Source organism: Cervus canadensis, chromosome 20 (genome assembly GCF_019320065.1).
Source record: "Cervus canadensis isolate Bull #8, Minnesota chromosome 20, ASM1932006v1, whole genome shotgun sequence".
Lineage (NCBI taxonomy): Eukaryota > Metazoa > Chordata > Mammalia > Artiodactyla > Cervidae > Cervus > Cervus canadensis.
Window position 1 is genome coordinate 14,143,669 of NC_057405.1, and position 16,876 is coordinate 14,160,544.

The window sequence follows — 16,876 nt, forward strand, 5'->3', positions numbered from 1 at the left end:
AGGGAGCACTCAGGAGCCTTCTAGATTCCTCAAGGCAGTTCTCTGATATACCCAGTGGTAAGGGTATCATCAGTCATAAGGTACAGTGAGGAATGTACCCTGATGAGACCTAGAAAATTGAACATTCTTTATTGTTGCACTGGACATGGGGCTGTTTTCCCCTCAGATTTCCTTCTGTTGCACTGGAGCTGATGTATCTGCCTGTGATACTCCCAAAGATCTTAGCCAAGTGGAAGGTACAGAGGAAGAAGCTTAAATACAGAACCTTGTTCTTGAATTGAGTTATGAACTTGCTTGATTGGATTTCATTTGGCACAAAACATCTAGAACATTTAGACTAAACAGACAGGTGGATTTGAATTAGTAAATTAAAGCAATCCTAAAAATAAAGCTGTAAATTTTTCTTTTGTTTTTTAAAAAAATTTAATTGGAGGATAATTGCTTTACAATGTTGTGTAAAGCAATCTTTCCATAAAACAATGTGAATCAGCCATAAGTATATATGTGACCATTCCTTCTTGAACATCCCCCTTCCTCCCACCCCTTTAGGTTGAGCTCCCTGTCATAGAGCAAATTCCCACCAGCTATTAATATCTATTTTATATATGGTGCAGCAATATATATGGTTCAAAGCCATTCTCTCAGTTCTTCCCTCCCTCTCCTTCCTCTATTGTGTCCACAAGTCTTTTCTCTATGTCTGCATCTCTATTCCTGCCCTGAAAATAGGTTCATCAGTACCATCTTTCTAAATTCCATATATATGCATTTATATGTGATATTTATTTTTCTCTTTCTGACTTACTTCACTCTGTATAATAGGCTCTCGATTCATCCACCTCACTAGGACCAACTCAAATTCATTTCTTTTTTTTTTTTTTTTTTTTACTTTTTTTTTTGGAATTTTTATTTTGTATTGGGGTAATTAACAACGTTGTGATAGTTTAAGGTGAACAGTGAAGGGACTCAACCACACATGTACATGTATCTGTGCCTATGTGCATGCTAAGTCACTTCAGTCATGTTCAACTCGACCCTATGGGCTCTAGCCCTCCAGGTTACTCTGTCCATGGGATTTCCCAGGCAACAATACTGGAGTGGGTTGCCATGCCCTCCTCCAGAGGATCTTCCTGACCCAGAGGTCGAATCTATGTCTCATACATCTCCTGCATTGGCAAGCAGGTTCTTTACCACTAGCACTACCTGGGAAGCCCCCATACATGTATCCATTCTCCCCCAAACTCCTCTCCCATTCAGGCTGCCACATAGCATTGAGCAGAGTTCCCTGTGCTATACAGGAATTCCTTTTTGCTTATCCACTCTAAATATAGCAGTGTGTACATGTCCACCCCAAACTCCCTAACTATTCCTCCCCCCCCCGCCCCCACAGCCCCCCAACTTCCCACCACTGGCAGTCATAAGTTTGCTAAGTCCGTGAGTCTCTTTCAGTTTTGTAAATAGGTTACAAATGATACATTTCTTTTTAGATTCCACATATAAGGGATGTCCTATGATATTTCTCCTTCTCTGTCTTACTTCGCTCAGTATGACAATCTCTAGGCCCACCCATGTTCCTGCAAATGACATCACTTCATTCTTTTTAAAGGCTGAGTAATATTCCATTGTATATATGTACCACATTTTCTGTATTCCTTTTTTTTTTTAAATCAGAGAAATACAATATTTTAATCATTTTAAAAAGGGATACAGTAGAAACTAACACAATATTGTAAAGCAACTATACTCCAATAAAAATTAATTTTAGAAAGGGAATGAATTTATAATAAACTACATGTATCTTTTTTCTGATCAAAGCTCATTTTTCTTTTTTTTAATATAAATTTATTTATTTTAATTGGAGGCTAATTACTTTAATTGGAGTAATTTACTTTAATTAAAGTAAATTACTTTACTTTAATTGGAGGCTAATATTTTAGTGGTTTTGCCATACATTAACATGAATCGGCCACAGGTGTACATATGTTTCCCATCCTGAACCCCCCTCCCACCTCCCTCCCCATCCCATCCCTCTGGGTCATCCCAGTGCACCAGCCCCGAGCACCCTGTCTCATGCATCAAACCTGGACTGGCGATCTGTTTCACGCATGATAATTTACATGTTTCAATGCCATTCTCCCATATCATCCCACTCTCGCCCTCTCCCGCAGAGCCCAAAAGACTGTTCTATACATTTGTGTCTCTTTTGCTGTCTCGCATACAGGGTTATCATTACCATCTTTCTAAATTCCATATATATGCATTAGTATACTGTATTGGTGTTTTTCTTTCTGGCTTACTTCACTCTGTGTAATAGGTTCCAGTTCATCCACATCATTAGAACTTATCCAAATGTATTCTTTTTAATGGCTGAGTAATATTCCATGGTGTATATGTACCACAGCTTCCTTATCCATTCATCTGCTGATGGACATCTAGGTTGCTTCCATATCCTGACTATTATAAACAGTACTACAATGAACATTGGGGTACATGTGTCTCTTTCAGTTCTGGTTTCCTCAAGTGTGTATGCCTAGCAGTGGTATTGCTGGGTCATATGGCAGTTCTATTTCCAGTTTTCTAAGGAATCTCCACACTGTTCTCCATAGTAACTGTACTAGTTTGCATTCCCACCAACAGTGTCAGAGAGTTCCCTTTTCTCTACACACTCTCCTGCATTTATTGTTTGTAGACTTTTGGATAGCAGCCATTCTGACTGGCATGAAATGGTACCTCATTGTGGTTTTGATTTGCATTTCTCTGATAATGAGTGATGTTGAGCATCTTTTCATGTGTTTGTTAGCCATCTGTATGTCTTCTTTGGAGAAATGTCTGTTTAGTTCTTTGGCCCATTTTTTGATTGAGTCATTTATTTTTCTGGAATTGAGCTCAAATTCATTTCTTTCTATGGCTGTGTAATATTCCATTGTATAAATGTACCACAACTTCTTTATCCATTTATCTGTTGATGGACATCTAGGTTGCTTCCATGTCCTAGCTATCGTAAATAGTACTGCAATAAGTATTGGGGTACATGTATCTTTTTTTTTTTTTTTTGAATTATGGATTTCTCAGGGTACATTCCCAGTAGAGGGACTGCTTGGTCATATGCTAATTTTATTCCTAGTGTTTAAAGATATCTCCATGCTGTCTCCATAGTAATTGTACCAGTTTACATTTCCACCAACTGTGCAATACGGTTCCCTTTTTTCTACATTCTCTCCAGCATTTATTGTTTGTAGATTTTTTGATGATGGCCACTCTGACTGTGTGAGGTGATACCTCATTTTAGTTTGGATTTGCATTTCTCTAATAATATTGAGTATTTTTCATGTATTTATTTGCCATCTGTATGTCTTCTTCAGAGAAATGTCTGCTTAGGTCTTCTGCCCATTTTTTGATTGGATTGTTTGTTTTCCTGATATTGAGTTTCATGGGCTGTTTGAATATTTTGGAGATTAATCCTTTGTCAGTTGCTTCCTTTGCAATTATTTTCTCCCATTCTGGGGGTTGTCTTTTCATCTTGTTTATAGTTTCCTTTGCTGTGCAAAAAGTAAAGCTGTATCTTTGTAGTACTGAATTTTAGTATCCTATTTGTGAAATATAATGTCAAACATACTGTGGGACAGAAGAAAATGTACTCTTTCATTATAACACAGATTTCTTTTCACTTTCTCAAAAGGAAATGGACTGAGTTAAATCCATGGACAGCATGAGTTGAGCCTCACCTTGTTCACAGTAGATTCCAGTGGTTCCTAGAGGACAGTGACAGGTGTACCCATGAAACAGAGAGACACAAGTTGCTTCTTTGTTGCAGTGGTGTGGAGGGTCATGCTCTGGGCCACAGGTGGAAACTCTCTTGGTGCAGAAGGCTCCTTTCCACCCACTAGGACAGTTACAGCTGTAGGGTAAGAAAGAAGACAACATGACTTGAACACTTGATCAGAGATGGATATATACTTGTGTATCATCCTGATGTTAATTTGGCAATTTTGCTAAGGTTCCGAGATAAAAAAAGATGATGTGTAGGAAAGCCAAGATTCACATTGTCAAAGGAAAGAGCTAATAACTGGTTATGGGACTCTACATTAAGGATGAGGAAATTAAAGAAAATATGAGAATCATTTATTTGGGAAAAAATAGTGTTAAAAGTCCCTCTCCCTACACTACCACACTGCCAGGGGGAAGACTGTGAATGAAGTGACTGTCTCCTAACCTAAGCCTAGAAAATAGAAGTTCAGCTTCCATATGTTCTCTGACACTGAGGAATGGACAGACCCAGGTCCTCGGGCTGCAGAAGCTGAAAACTCCTCCAGGATGAGGCCAATGGTAGTGAAAGAGAAGTGTTTTATGGAACTCTGAGTTAGGATCAGCTTGGGGACATATGAAAAGGACTATTCCCAGAGTGTATCCTGGTATCTGAAGGAAACTTGGCAGTAAGAGGCAGTGAGTTTATGGCTGGAGCAGAATCGAGGGGTAAAGGGCAAAATGGGAAAGTGTAAAGGGGTAAAGAGCAAAGGGGTAAAAAGCAGTGCAAAGAGAGACTTTATCTTGGTTTAAAGATTGATATTGGGAGGAACCTAGCAGTCTCTGATGAACCCATCAAAGATACAGTTGCCAGATAAAATGCCAGATAAAATGCCAGATAAATTTATATATCAGATAAACAAGAAATATATATATATATATATATATATATATATATTTAGTATAGGTATATTCCATTCAATATTTGAATTTCAGCTAAGCAGTATTTGAGATATACTAAAAAATCATTGCCAGCATCTGTTGGGTCATAGAAAAAGCAGGAGAATTCCAAAAAAAAAAACCGTTTACTTCTGCTTCATTGACTATGCTAAATCCTTTGACTGTGGATCACAACAAAACTGTGGAAAATTCTTGAAGAGATTGGAATAACAGAACACCTTACCCGCCTGATAAGAAACTTGTATGCAGGTCAAGAAGCAACATTTAGAACTGGGCATGGAATAATGAAAGTGAAAATGAAGTTGCTCAGTCATGTCTGACTCTTTGTGACCCCATGGGCTGTAGTCTACCATACTCCTCCATCCATGGGATTTTCCAGGCAAGAGTACTGGGGTTAAAACTGGGCATGGAAAAATGGACTGGTTCAAAATTGGGAAAGGAGAATGTCAAGGCTGTATATTGTTACCCTGCTTATTTAACATATATGCATAGTACATGATACAAAATGCTGGGCTGGATGAAACTCAAGCTGGAATCAAGATTGCCAGGAGAAATATCAACAACCTCAGATATTATCACCTTAATGGCAGAGTGCAAAGAGGAACAAAAGAGTCTCTTGAAGAAGGTGAAAGAGCAGAGTGAAAAAGCCAGTTTAAAACTCAACATTAAAAAAACTGAGATCATGGCCTCTGGTCTCATCACTTCATGGCAAGCAGATGGGGGAAAAGTGGAAACAGTGACAGACTTTATTTTCTTGGCCTCCAAATTCATTGCAAAAGGTGACTGCAGTCATGAAATTGAAAGATGTTTGCTCTTTGGAAGAAAAGATATGACAAACATAGATAGCATATTAAAAGCAGAGACATCACTTTGCTGACAAAAGTCTGTAGTCAAAGCTATGGTTTTTCCAGTAGTCATGTACCAATGTGAGAGCTGGACTACAGAGAAGGCTGAGTGCCAAAGAATTGATGCTTTTGAAATGTGGTGCTAGAGAAGACTCTCGAGAATCCTTTGGACAGCAAGGAGATCAAAACAGGCAATCCTAAAGGAAATCAACCCTGAATATTCATAGGAAGGACTGATGTTGAAACTGTAACTCCAATAGTTTGGCCACCTGATGCAGAGAGCCAATTTATTGGAAAAGACCCTGATGCTGGCAAAGATTGAAGGCAGGAGGAGAAGGGGGTAATAGAGGATGAATTGGTTGGATGGCATCACTGACTCAAAAGACATGAGTTTGAGCAAACTCTGGGAGATACTTAAGTACAGGGAAGCCTGGCATGCTGCAGTCCATGGGGTCACAAAGAGTCACAAATTTACCTGGGTGTCCTGTACTTTCCCCCCTAAATCTGACAACTCTATAATACATGAGAGAAATGGTTAGCTTTAAATCCCTGCCTGGCCCAGAGCACGCTAAATTGTCACATAAATAGTGTGAGTCAAGGAGACCATTTAGGTGCACAGTCAGAAACCAGTGGCCCAGGGATAGACAGTGGCAGATCACACCTGTTTCTGAGACCTTTCATTCACGTGCCTAGCCCTGACTGGGTTTAGGGTAGTAGCTTCAAAGAATAAAGTGTTATTAGTATTTTGAAGTGGACCTTTTGAATTAATGACTAAGAGTGTATTTTTTAGTGAAGTCAAAACAGAAAGTTCAATGGACTTTTGCATGTTTTAATCCAGGACCAAGCAAAGGATAACTCAGTGAAATGTGGCATGGATGTTTTGATTGGGACTGTAGGTTACTTAGTAGGTTGGGATGGTATAGCCATTTTAATAATTTTAACTCTTCTAGTCCAAGAGGACAGACATCTTTCCATTTCTTTGTTATCTTCTTCAATTTCCTTTTTCAGTGTTTTATAGTTTTCTGACTGTATGTCTTTAACCTACTGGTTAATTTTATCCCTAGGTATCTTATTCATTTTGATGCAATGTTAAATGAGATTGTATCTTCACTTACTCTTTCTCATAGCTTATTGTTAGTGTATCAAAATATCCATGACATTTTTCACAGAACTAAAGCAAATAATCCTCAAATTCATGTGGAACCACAAAAGACTCCAAGTTGCCAGAGAAAAAAGAACAAAGATGGAGGCATCACATCCCAGACTTCAGACTATACTACAAAGCACAATAATCAAAACAACATGATACTGGCACAAAGTAAACACATAGATCAATGGGAAAGAATAAAGATATCAGAAATAAGCTCATGAACCTGTGGTCAATTAATCAATGACAAAGGAAATAAGAATATACAATGGAGAAAAGATGGTCTCTCCAAGTGATGCTGGGTAAACTGGACAGCTTCATGTATAAGAATGCCATTAGAACACCTCCTAACACCATACACAAAAATAAAGTCAAAATGGATTAAAGACCTAAATGTAAGACCTGAAATCATAAAATTCACAGAAGAGAACGTAGACAGAATACTCTTTGACATAAATCATAGTAATGTTTTTGGATATGTCTCCAAAGATGAAAGAACTAAAAGAAAAAAAATGAGACCTAATTAAGCATAAAAGCTTTTGTATAGCCAAAGAAACAATAGACAAAAAAGGAAAGACAACCTATGGAATGGGACAAAACATTTGCAAATTCTATGAGCAACAAGGAGTCAATGTCCAAAATATATAAACAGCTCACACAACTCAATATCAAAAAAACAACCCCACTTAAAAAAAAAAAAAGCAGAAAACCTAAATAAACATTTTTCCAAAGAAGACATATAGATGGCTAACAGGTACATGAAAAAATGCCCAAAATCATTAATTGTTAGAGAAATGCAAGTCAAAACTACAGTGAGATAACATGTCACACCCATCAGAATAGCTGTTAGCAAAAGACAACAAATAACAAGTGTTTACAAGGATGTGGAGATAAGGGAGCCCTTGTACACTGTTGGATCAGCTTCTATGGAAAACAGTATGGAGGGTCCTCAAAAAACTAAAAACAGAACTATTATATGATCCAGCAATTCTGCTGCTGGGTGTATATATGTGTGTATATATATGTATATATATACACCTGGAGGGAAAAAAATGCTTTTAAAAGATACATGCACCTTAATGTTTATAGCAGCACTATTTAACCAAGATACTAAAGCTGCGTAAGTGTCCATTAGCACCTTTAGCAGACGCTAGCCATACTTCTGAAGCTATTTTTTTTTTTTTTTGCATTTGATGAGGGGTAAAGATTCAATTAGCTTTCCACATGGATGGCCAATAGTCCTAACACTCTCTATTGATTAATTCACCCTTCCCACTGGTGAGCATTTCCACTGAAGCATGACCCTATGCATCTCCATCCTCTTCCATTAGTCTGTTGGTCTAATCTTGTGTCTTAATTGTGTCTTAACTTCTGCTTTATAATATGTCTTGATATCTAGGATGGAAAGTTCCTCCACCTTGTTTTTCTGTTCACAGCTGTCTTGGTTATAATCTTGGCCCTTTGCTCTTTCATATATTTTCCCATTGACTAATCCTAATGTATGGATGTGAGAGCTGGATTATAAAGAAAGCTGAGTGCTGAAGAATTGATGCTTTTGAACTGTGGTGTTGGAGAAGACTCTTGAGAGTCCCATGGACTGCAAGGAGATCCAACTAGTGCATCATAAAGGAAATTAGTCCTAAATATTCATTGGAAGGATTGAGGCTGAAGCTGAAGATCCAATACTTTGGCCACCTTATGTGAAGAATTGACTCATTGGAAAAGACCCTGATGCTGGGAAAGATTGAAGACAGGAGGAGAAGGGAACGACAGAGGATGAGAAGGTTGGATGCATCACTGACTCAATGGGCATGAGTTTGGGTAGGCTCCAGGAGTTGGTGATGGACAGGGAATCCTGGTGTGCTGCAGTCCATGGAGTTGCGAAGAATTGGACACACTGAGCAACGGAACTGAACTGAGCTCTAAATTCAAGATAGGCAAATTTTCTTTCTTTATTTTTGCTGTAAGATGGGGTATTTTCTTCATTTTTTTTTTTCTTACATTGAGGGTGTAGCTCTTACAGGCCCTATGCCTATGAATAGTGTACTTTAAAAAATCCCTACTTACAGCAACCCTTTGCCTTTAGGTCTGGTCCACTGTAGTCTGTGCAGCCCTCAAATGTAAGTTTACACTGTTCCCAGGTTTTAGCAGGAACTTGCAGGAAAAGCCAATTGTGCTACCTATTTTCTAGACTCTTGCTTTCATTTCAGATACTTTTCACTTCAGATACAGTGTTCTGAAAATGTAAATTTTATATTTTATTCAGATTTGAATACTTTCATTTGGTAATAGCATTCAGTGTATAAAATTTCCCATACTTTCCCAAACAGCACTCTTATTTCCCAAACATCAATAAACTTTCTTAAAAGAAATAAAGCATAATATTTAGAAACCTCTTTCTATATTTATAAATTTATCTACAGCTTCATATTTAATGATTTATATGATTTCATTGAATTGTTGAAATATACTTTATTCTCACAGTCACTTGTGAGATATTATGTTTTTAATTTTCACTTTCTACAAACGACATTGTGCTAGAACTCTTATAACTAAATCTTTCAGCATGTCTATGATAATTTTCCCAAGATAAATTCAAATATTGTCATGACTTCTAGGCTTTCCAACCTGTCCTTCATAATAATTGTACCAATTTCCATTACTATCATCAGCTTATGAGGATGCCTCTGAAATAACAGATTTGTATATAATTGAAAATATGGAACAGTTTAACTGGCTTCTTATTTTTTATTGACCCAATAATTGTTATTTTATTTTATGAAATAAAAATATTATTAATAGCTTGATAAACATATTTATCAAGAATATATTCATTTTGGATAGAAGACCTAAATAGATATTTCTCCAAAGAATACATACAGATGGCCAACAGGCACATGAAAAGATGCTCAACATCACTAGTCATCAAAGAAATGAAAATCAAAACTACAATTACATATCACCTCACACTGGTCAGAATGTCCATCATTAAAAAGCCCACAAACAGTAAATTTTGGAGTGGGTGTGGAGAAAAGGGAACCCTTCTACACTGTGGGTAGGAATGTAAATTGGTGTAGCCACTATGGAAAACAGTTTGGAGGTTCCTCAAAAATCTAGTTACCATGTGGCTCAGCAAGCCCACTCTTGGTACTATATCTGGAGAAAACTCTAATTAGAAAATATACATTCATCCCAATGTTCACTGCAGCACTGTTTATAATAGCTATGACATGGGAAATACCTAAACACCCATCAACAGATGAATGGATAAAGAAGTGGTATATATACACAATGGAATATTACTTAGCCATAAAAGAGTGAAATAATGCCATTTGCAGCAGCATGGATGGACCTAGAGATTATCCTACTAAGAAAGTCGGAAAGTGAAAAACAAATTATCATCAGTTCAGTTCAGTTCAGTCGCTCAGTCGTATTTGACTCTTTGCGACCCCATGGACTGCAGAATGCCAGGCTTCCTTGTCCATCACCAACTCCCGGAGCCTGCTCAAACTCATGTCCATTGAGTCGGTGACGTCATCCAACCATCTCATCCTCCGTTGTGCTCTTCTCCTCCTGCCTTCAACATTTCCTAGCATCAGGGTTTTTTTCAATGAGTCCGTTCTTTGCATCAGGTGGCCAAATTATTGGGAGTTTCATCTTCAGCATCAGTCCTTCCAATGAATATTCAGGACTGATTTCCTTTAGGATTAACTGGTTGGATCTCCTTGTAGTCCAAGGGACTCTCAAGTCTTCTCCAACACCACAGTTAAAAAGCATCAATTCTTAGGCACTCAGCTTTCTTTATGGTTCAACTCTCTCATCCATACATGACTACTAGAAAAACCATAGCTTTGACTAGATGGACATTTGTTGGCAAAGTAATGTGTCTGCTTTTTAATATGCTGTAGGTTGATCATAACTTTCCTACCAAGGAGTAAGTGTCTTTTAGTTTCATGGCTGCAGTCACCATCTGCAGTGATTTTGGAGCCCCACCCCTCCGGCCCCCCCCCCCCAACCCCCGCAAATAAAGTCTCACTCTTTCCCCATCTATTTGCCATGAGGTGATGGGACCAAATGCTGAGATCTTAGTTTTCTGAATGTTGAGTTTTAAGCCAGCTTTTCCACTCTCTTCTTTCACTTTCATCAAGAGGCTCTTTAGTTCTTCTTCACTTTCTGCCATAAGAGTGATGTCATCTGCATGTTTGGGGTTATTGATATTTCTGCCAGCAATCTTGATTCCACCTTGTGCTTCATCCAGCCCAGCATTTCTCATGATTTGCTCTGCATATAAAAGTTAAAATAACAGGGTGACAATATACAGCCTTGATGTACTCCTTTTCCTATTGGGAACCAGTCTGTTGTTTCATGTCCAGTTCTAACTGTTGCTTCCTGACCTGCATAGAGATTTCACAAGAGTCAGGTCAGGTAGTCTTGTATTCCCATCTCTTTCAGAAAAAAAATTTAGACCCCCATTATAGAGATTTTGATGAAGCAGTTCTGGGAAGGGTCCAGAAATCTATATTTTAAAGAAGTCACCTTGTATTATTCTTTAGAGTTAGTGAGATCAGCTCTGGGTAATCAGGTTTTTAGTACAGCTGTGATCTGGTCATGATGATAGGTTGGTGATTCTTGTCCATAATTTACAGTACATAGTAAATGCTAGTTTTTGATGGAGGAGATACAGACATTGAGGAAGGATTAAAGAGACAAATGATAAAATTAAGGGCTAAGCTAAGGTCCTGGAATTTCCATAAGGCCTGGATTAAGAGGCAATTACCAAGTAGACCCACCCAAGAGTTTCATCTTAAAAAGCTTGGTGTGCTTCCGAGCCTGTCAATCTAGTTGTTTCTGTCAGAGGAAAGGCCAGCTGTGTGTGTGTGCTGAATGTAGGTTCATTAACACACTTCAGGAAAAACTGACAAGTATTGATGAAAGCCTGTGTTTGTTCTTGTTAACAAAATGTGGAAAAAAGTTCCCAACAGAAAGGAAAAAACAAGACAGCAGGACACCAGGAAAGACATCAACAACTTTGAAAGTGTCGAGTTGTCTGACAACAGGATAGGATACCCTTTATTGTGTTTATCATGTACTGGTTTCTGGTATAAGCACTTAACACACTTATTTTACTTAATTAATTCACAAGCACTCTATGGGGTACTTTTTTTTTTTTTTTTTTTTTTTTTACAGAGAAGAAAATGGAGACTCAGGGACTGTAAGCAACAGGCTAAAAGTCACACAGCTACTAGCTGGCAGAGGCTGAATCTGAAGGTGGCCTGAGTCCAGAGTCAAAGAAGGAGCAGCAAGGATTTGGCTGGCTCTGTGCCACCTTCTTCCACCAGCTCTGCCGTCATTGCTGACCGAGTGAGAGCTCAAAGCCAGGCCCTCTGTGCTTTCTCTCCATTAACTCCCTCTCAGAACTAGGGAAGTGCTGTGATTGCCCCATTTTACAGCTGAGGCACCGTGAGTCCCTGGGAGATTGGCTGGCTTGCCAGGGCTATGGGGCTTGCAGGTGGCAGAGTGGGACACACATCCAGGCAGCTGGGTTCCAGAGCCCACACTCACATCCCTGACACTATATCCAAAGTATCTGTGGAAACATTGTGTCCAGGAACAAATGAAGGTAGGTTTTGATGACCCCCCACAAGGTCTCTGTTCCAATTGAGTGGAAGATGTACTTTCCTTCACATGTATTTCCCTCCCATTTACCCATCTTTTTTTTTTTTTAATATAATGTTTTAAAAGTTCATTGATTTGTTTTGCCCTTCAGATGATCTCTTGCAGTGAAAGAACTGTTAAATGTTGATCATAGGCCTTAATATTCTTTAAACTGTTCTTAAAGACACTCTTCTGAGAATCCAGCTCTGATTACATATTGAAAGAAAATGTTTCTTTGAGAGCCCTGGCAGGATGAACTAATTTTATGGAAACCTGACCTTGTATTATGTTAGATTAGCTGTGTTGCTTTCGTATGTTTCAAGTACATGGCTCCTTGGATATTCATTTAGGCTGAAGTCAGTGGTGGGGAGAAGAATTTTGCCAGGAAGGCAGAGAACTCAAGTGCCCAAAATGAGTTTGAGGTCTCATCACATCCTGGTCTCCACCCTTGGGCTTCTGATCATGGGTGAGTGACTTAGGAACACTACAGTGAGCAGCCTCTTGACCAAACATTCTGGGGTAAGGAGCCACCAAGGCAGTAGTGGTTAAGAACCTGCTTGCCAATGCAGGAGACACAGGAGATGTGGGTTCGATCCCTGAGTTGGGAAGATGCTTCTGGAGAAGGGTATGGCAAACCACTCCAGTGTTCTTGCTTGGAGAATCCCATGGACAGAGGAGCCTGGCGGACTACAGTCCATAAAGTCGCAAAAAGTCAGACACGACTGAAGCAACTTAGCACTCATGTACACACAGGAGCCACCAAAAAGCTTATTTTCACCAAATGCATTATTATAGTAATTCAAAACATGCCTTTATGTTATAACCTACTATGAATCAGCTTTATAGGGAAGGTCTGAGCCTATGTTCCTTTTTGAACACAGGGACACAGACTAAGGCAATATGATTGCTTGCTCAAACACAGGGTTTTCTCTTAATCCCCTTGGCCTTTGATGATGTCTGTGGGCCATATCTTGATGGTGTGGGTAGCAGTCTGTCTCTCATCTTTTATATCAAGTATATTCCAAAGTTATATGGAATGTCAACTTTTACTGTGACTTCATGAGGTCTACCATACTTACCCATATTAAAAATATCCTATATAAAGTCACCCACAATATTGATACCTCATATCATGCTTTACTTGTCCTTTTTCCTTCCACAGAAATTATCACCTTATACTACTATATAATTTACTTATTTATTATATTTAGTGTTTGTCTGTTCCTGCCTTTATCCAACTAGAATGTAAACTCATGAGTATAGAAATCCTTGTTTTGTTCACTGAAACATCCCAACATCTAGGACATAGGTAGTAAGCGATTAAAAAAATGATGAATGAACACTTTCCATTAAAATCCCACTCTGATCAAGTCCAATTAGAAAGCAATCCTCATTGTTGGTTTTGGAAGTAGAAGCATACTCTAAAAGATTTTTCTTTTCTCAGATTTTGAGAAAAGTAGGTATGGTGTAAAATCTGCCCATGCCTTACCTTGAAAGCCATTTTTAAAATTGGCTCCATTTGGCAGGAGATCTGGGATGTATTCACTGTAGCCACCTACATAAAACTGACTGAAGACATTGAGACCAGCCAGTTTTCCTGGGGAGATGGTGGATTTATTTTGCTGATCATCTACCTTCAAAAGGAAAAAAACCTATTAAAAACAAAAATTGATTTCTCAGGGTGAACTGGTAAGATGCTCTTTTGAGAGAAATGCAAACCAAAACCACAGTGAGGTTTCATCTCAATCGGTCAGAATGGCTGATATCAAAAAGTCTACAAAAAATAAATGCTGGAGAGGGTGTGAAGAAAAGGGAACCCTCTTACACTTTTGGTGGTAATGCAAACTGGTATAGCCACTATGGAGAACAGTGTGGAGATTCCTTAAAAAACTGGAAACAGAATGACCATACTACCCAGGAATGCCCTGGGCATACACACTGAAGAAACTAGAATCGAAAGAGACACATGTACCCCAGTGTTCACTGCAGCATTGTTTACAATAGCTAGGACATGGAAGCAACCTAGATATTCATCAGCAGATGAATGGAGAAGGAAGTTGTGGTACATATACATAATGAAATATTACTCAGTTATAAAAAAGAATGCATTTGAGTCAGTTCTAATGAGGTGGATGAAACTGGAGCCTATCATACAGAGTGAAGTAATTCAGAAAGAGAAACACCAAATACAGTATATTAATGCATATACGTGGAATTTAGAAAGACAGTAATGATGATCCTATATGCAAGGCATCAAAAGAGACACAGATGTAAAGAACAGACTTTTGGACTCTGTGGGGCAAGGTGAGGGGGGATGATTTGAGAAAATAGCATTGAAACGTCTAAATTACCACATGTAAAATAGATGACCAGTGCCAGTTTGATGCATGAAGCAGGGCACTCAAAACTGGTGCTCTGGGAGAACCCAGAGGGATGGAGCAGGGAGGGAGGTAGGAGGGGGTTTCATGATGGGAGGACACATGTGCACCCATGGCTGATTCATGTCAATATATGACAAAAACTACCACAATATTGTAAAGTAATTATCCTCTAATTAGAATTAATTGATTAATTAAAAGTAAAACCCCAGATGGTCCTTGTTAAAAAAAAAGAATTAAAATGTGTATATAAAATTGAAAAAATAAAAATAAAAACACTTCACCACTTAATTCCCTGCTTCTCTGCATGGCATATTAATATAGCAGTCATGGTTTTTCATTTTTTATCAAAATCACAGTTTTTCAAAGTTTAGGAGCTAGCATCCCACTGGGCCTCCTCCATCTGTTCTCCCTTTCCTCTCCAATCTATTCTCAAATGACCACCTGTCTTTTATTAGAAGTTGGTAATTGACCATGGTACCCATCCCCCTTCTTAAATTTCTCGGTAGCTCTCCATAGCACTCTGGATAAAAATCTAAACTTCTTAGATAAGTCTTTCGATGACACAGACCTTGTCTACCTATTTTGCTTCTCCTGGCCTGAAAGCCAAATGGAACTTGCATTTCTTAAGCCCACTCTAGCCCCTGTTCTTTTCTTGAATTGCTGTTTACTCAAAGGTAGGTATGTTATTGTCACCTTTTTTGAGAAGTATAGCATGAATCCTCTCTCGCCTTATTTATGTTAGTCATCCTCTAGTTTACTCCCACACCACTTAGCTGCAATCACCCCCCAGTGCTCTGTTTTGTGTGCCAAATCTGTGAACTTCGTGGGACGGGCAGCCTGACCCATTTTTCTCTGTCGCTCAGTGAGTCTGTACCTTCAGCCAGCCTGCTTGGAAGTGCCTCCCCAGATGGACTGTGTGGATCCCATGACTCAGATCCAAGGGATTGCTGCTGACACTTGCTGTGCCAGATCCCAGGTTGTAACTAAACCACGCGGCCTCTGCACAGACCAAAGACCAGGAAGTCATCACCACGCAGCCCTGGAAAGAGAAGACACAGAGGGCAGGCCCACTGAGAGGAAACCCAGAAGGCCAGGCAGCTCACTTCACCCTCTAACTATGAGTTACATACCCGAACAGCAAGTTATAACTGGCATTTAACTTCTCATTCAGTTATAACTGGCACTCAGATATGTGTGCAACTGCATGTTATTGTCCAAATCCACAGACACTGTCTGAGCATGAAGGTTCTGGTCAACCCGGGGGAATGCTCAACAACTAACAAGGGGGGATTAAAATGTCCTTTTAGTCTAAATGAAATTCATTGTGTCCTTTACCACAATTAAAACTTCATAAAGGAGTAGAACTACTCTGGTAGTAAACTAGATTTGCGTGATTGAGATGACATAGCATCAGTTTTGAAGGTCTGTCTGTGGTTGAGGAGAATATAAAGATGATTTATCTATGTATGTTCAGAGTATGTTCTTATCATTCTACTGCGAAAACTCTTGGCCATGCTTCCATGACTAGTTCAAGGCTGGATGTTTCTGTGTCCCCTCTTTGCCCTCCGCCTGTACTAGTCCAGGACAAGCCACACTGCACAGCCAGTTGCTGGGACAATAGAATTTTTCTTATTTTTCCTTGAAGCTCTAGCCCTGATTCCTTCAGTGTATTCTGATCCAACTAAACAGTTTTTAAGGGTCAGTCATGGAGGTGAAGAGAAGTAACTTGGAGGTATAGTTTCTTACATCAATGTATATGCCTTGTGTCACTTTCCTGTAATTTATTGTAATGAGAATTTCTTGGCTCAATACTTATATAAGCAATAACCTATATCAAACAGCCACCCATGCTATGGACTAATTTTATTTGCAAATTCAGTGTTTTGAATACTATTTTGAACACTATTCAATGTTTTTGAACACTAGTTGGATGCTATTTTATGCGTAGCTCTGAGAAATAAAGGAACAAATTCACACAATAACAGATTACATTTGGCATTTATAGTAATATTATTATACAAAGACTTTTAGTGACTGACAAAGCGTTTTTTCATGAGAGGAGTTTTTTTACTCCCCTCCATATAAGGTTAACAACAAGGAGGATGACTTGCTAGGATCTACATACTTTTGTCATTTTTAACCTATTT

The 16,876-nt window shown here is 38.8% G+C and overlaps 1 protein-coding gene across 1 annotated transcript in view; it reads left to right on the plus strand.

Moving 5' to 3' along the window:
• The window catches only part of PHF3 (PHD finger protein 3), a 171,676-nt gene extending 156,066 nt beyond the window's left edge, over nucleotides 1–15,610 (plus strand). Inside the window, exon 17 of the mRNA XM_043439445.1 lies at nucleotides 15,593–15,610. Within this exon, the coding sequence (XP_043295380.1) occupies nucleotides 15,593–15,595 (3 nt within the window). The 3' untranslated portion in view covers nucleotides 15,596–15,610. The remainder of the gene's footprint in view (nucleotides 1–15,592) is intronic.
• Nucleotides 15,611–16,876: the final 1,266 nt, after the last annotated feature.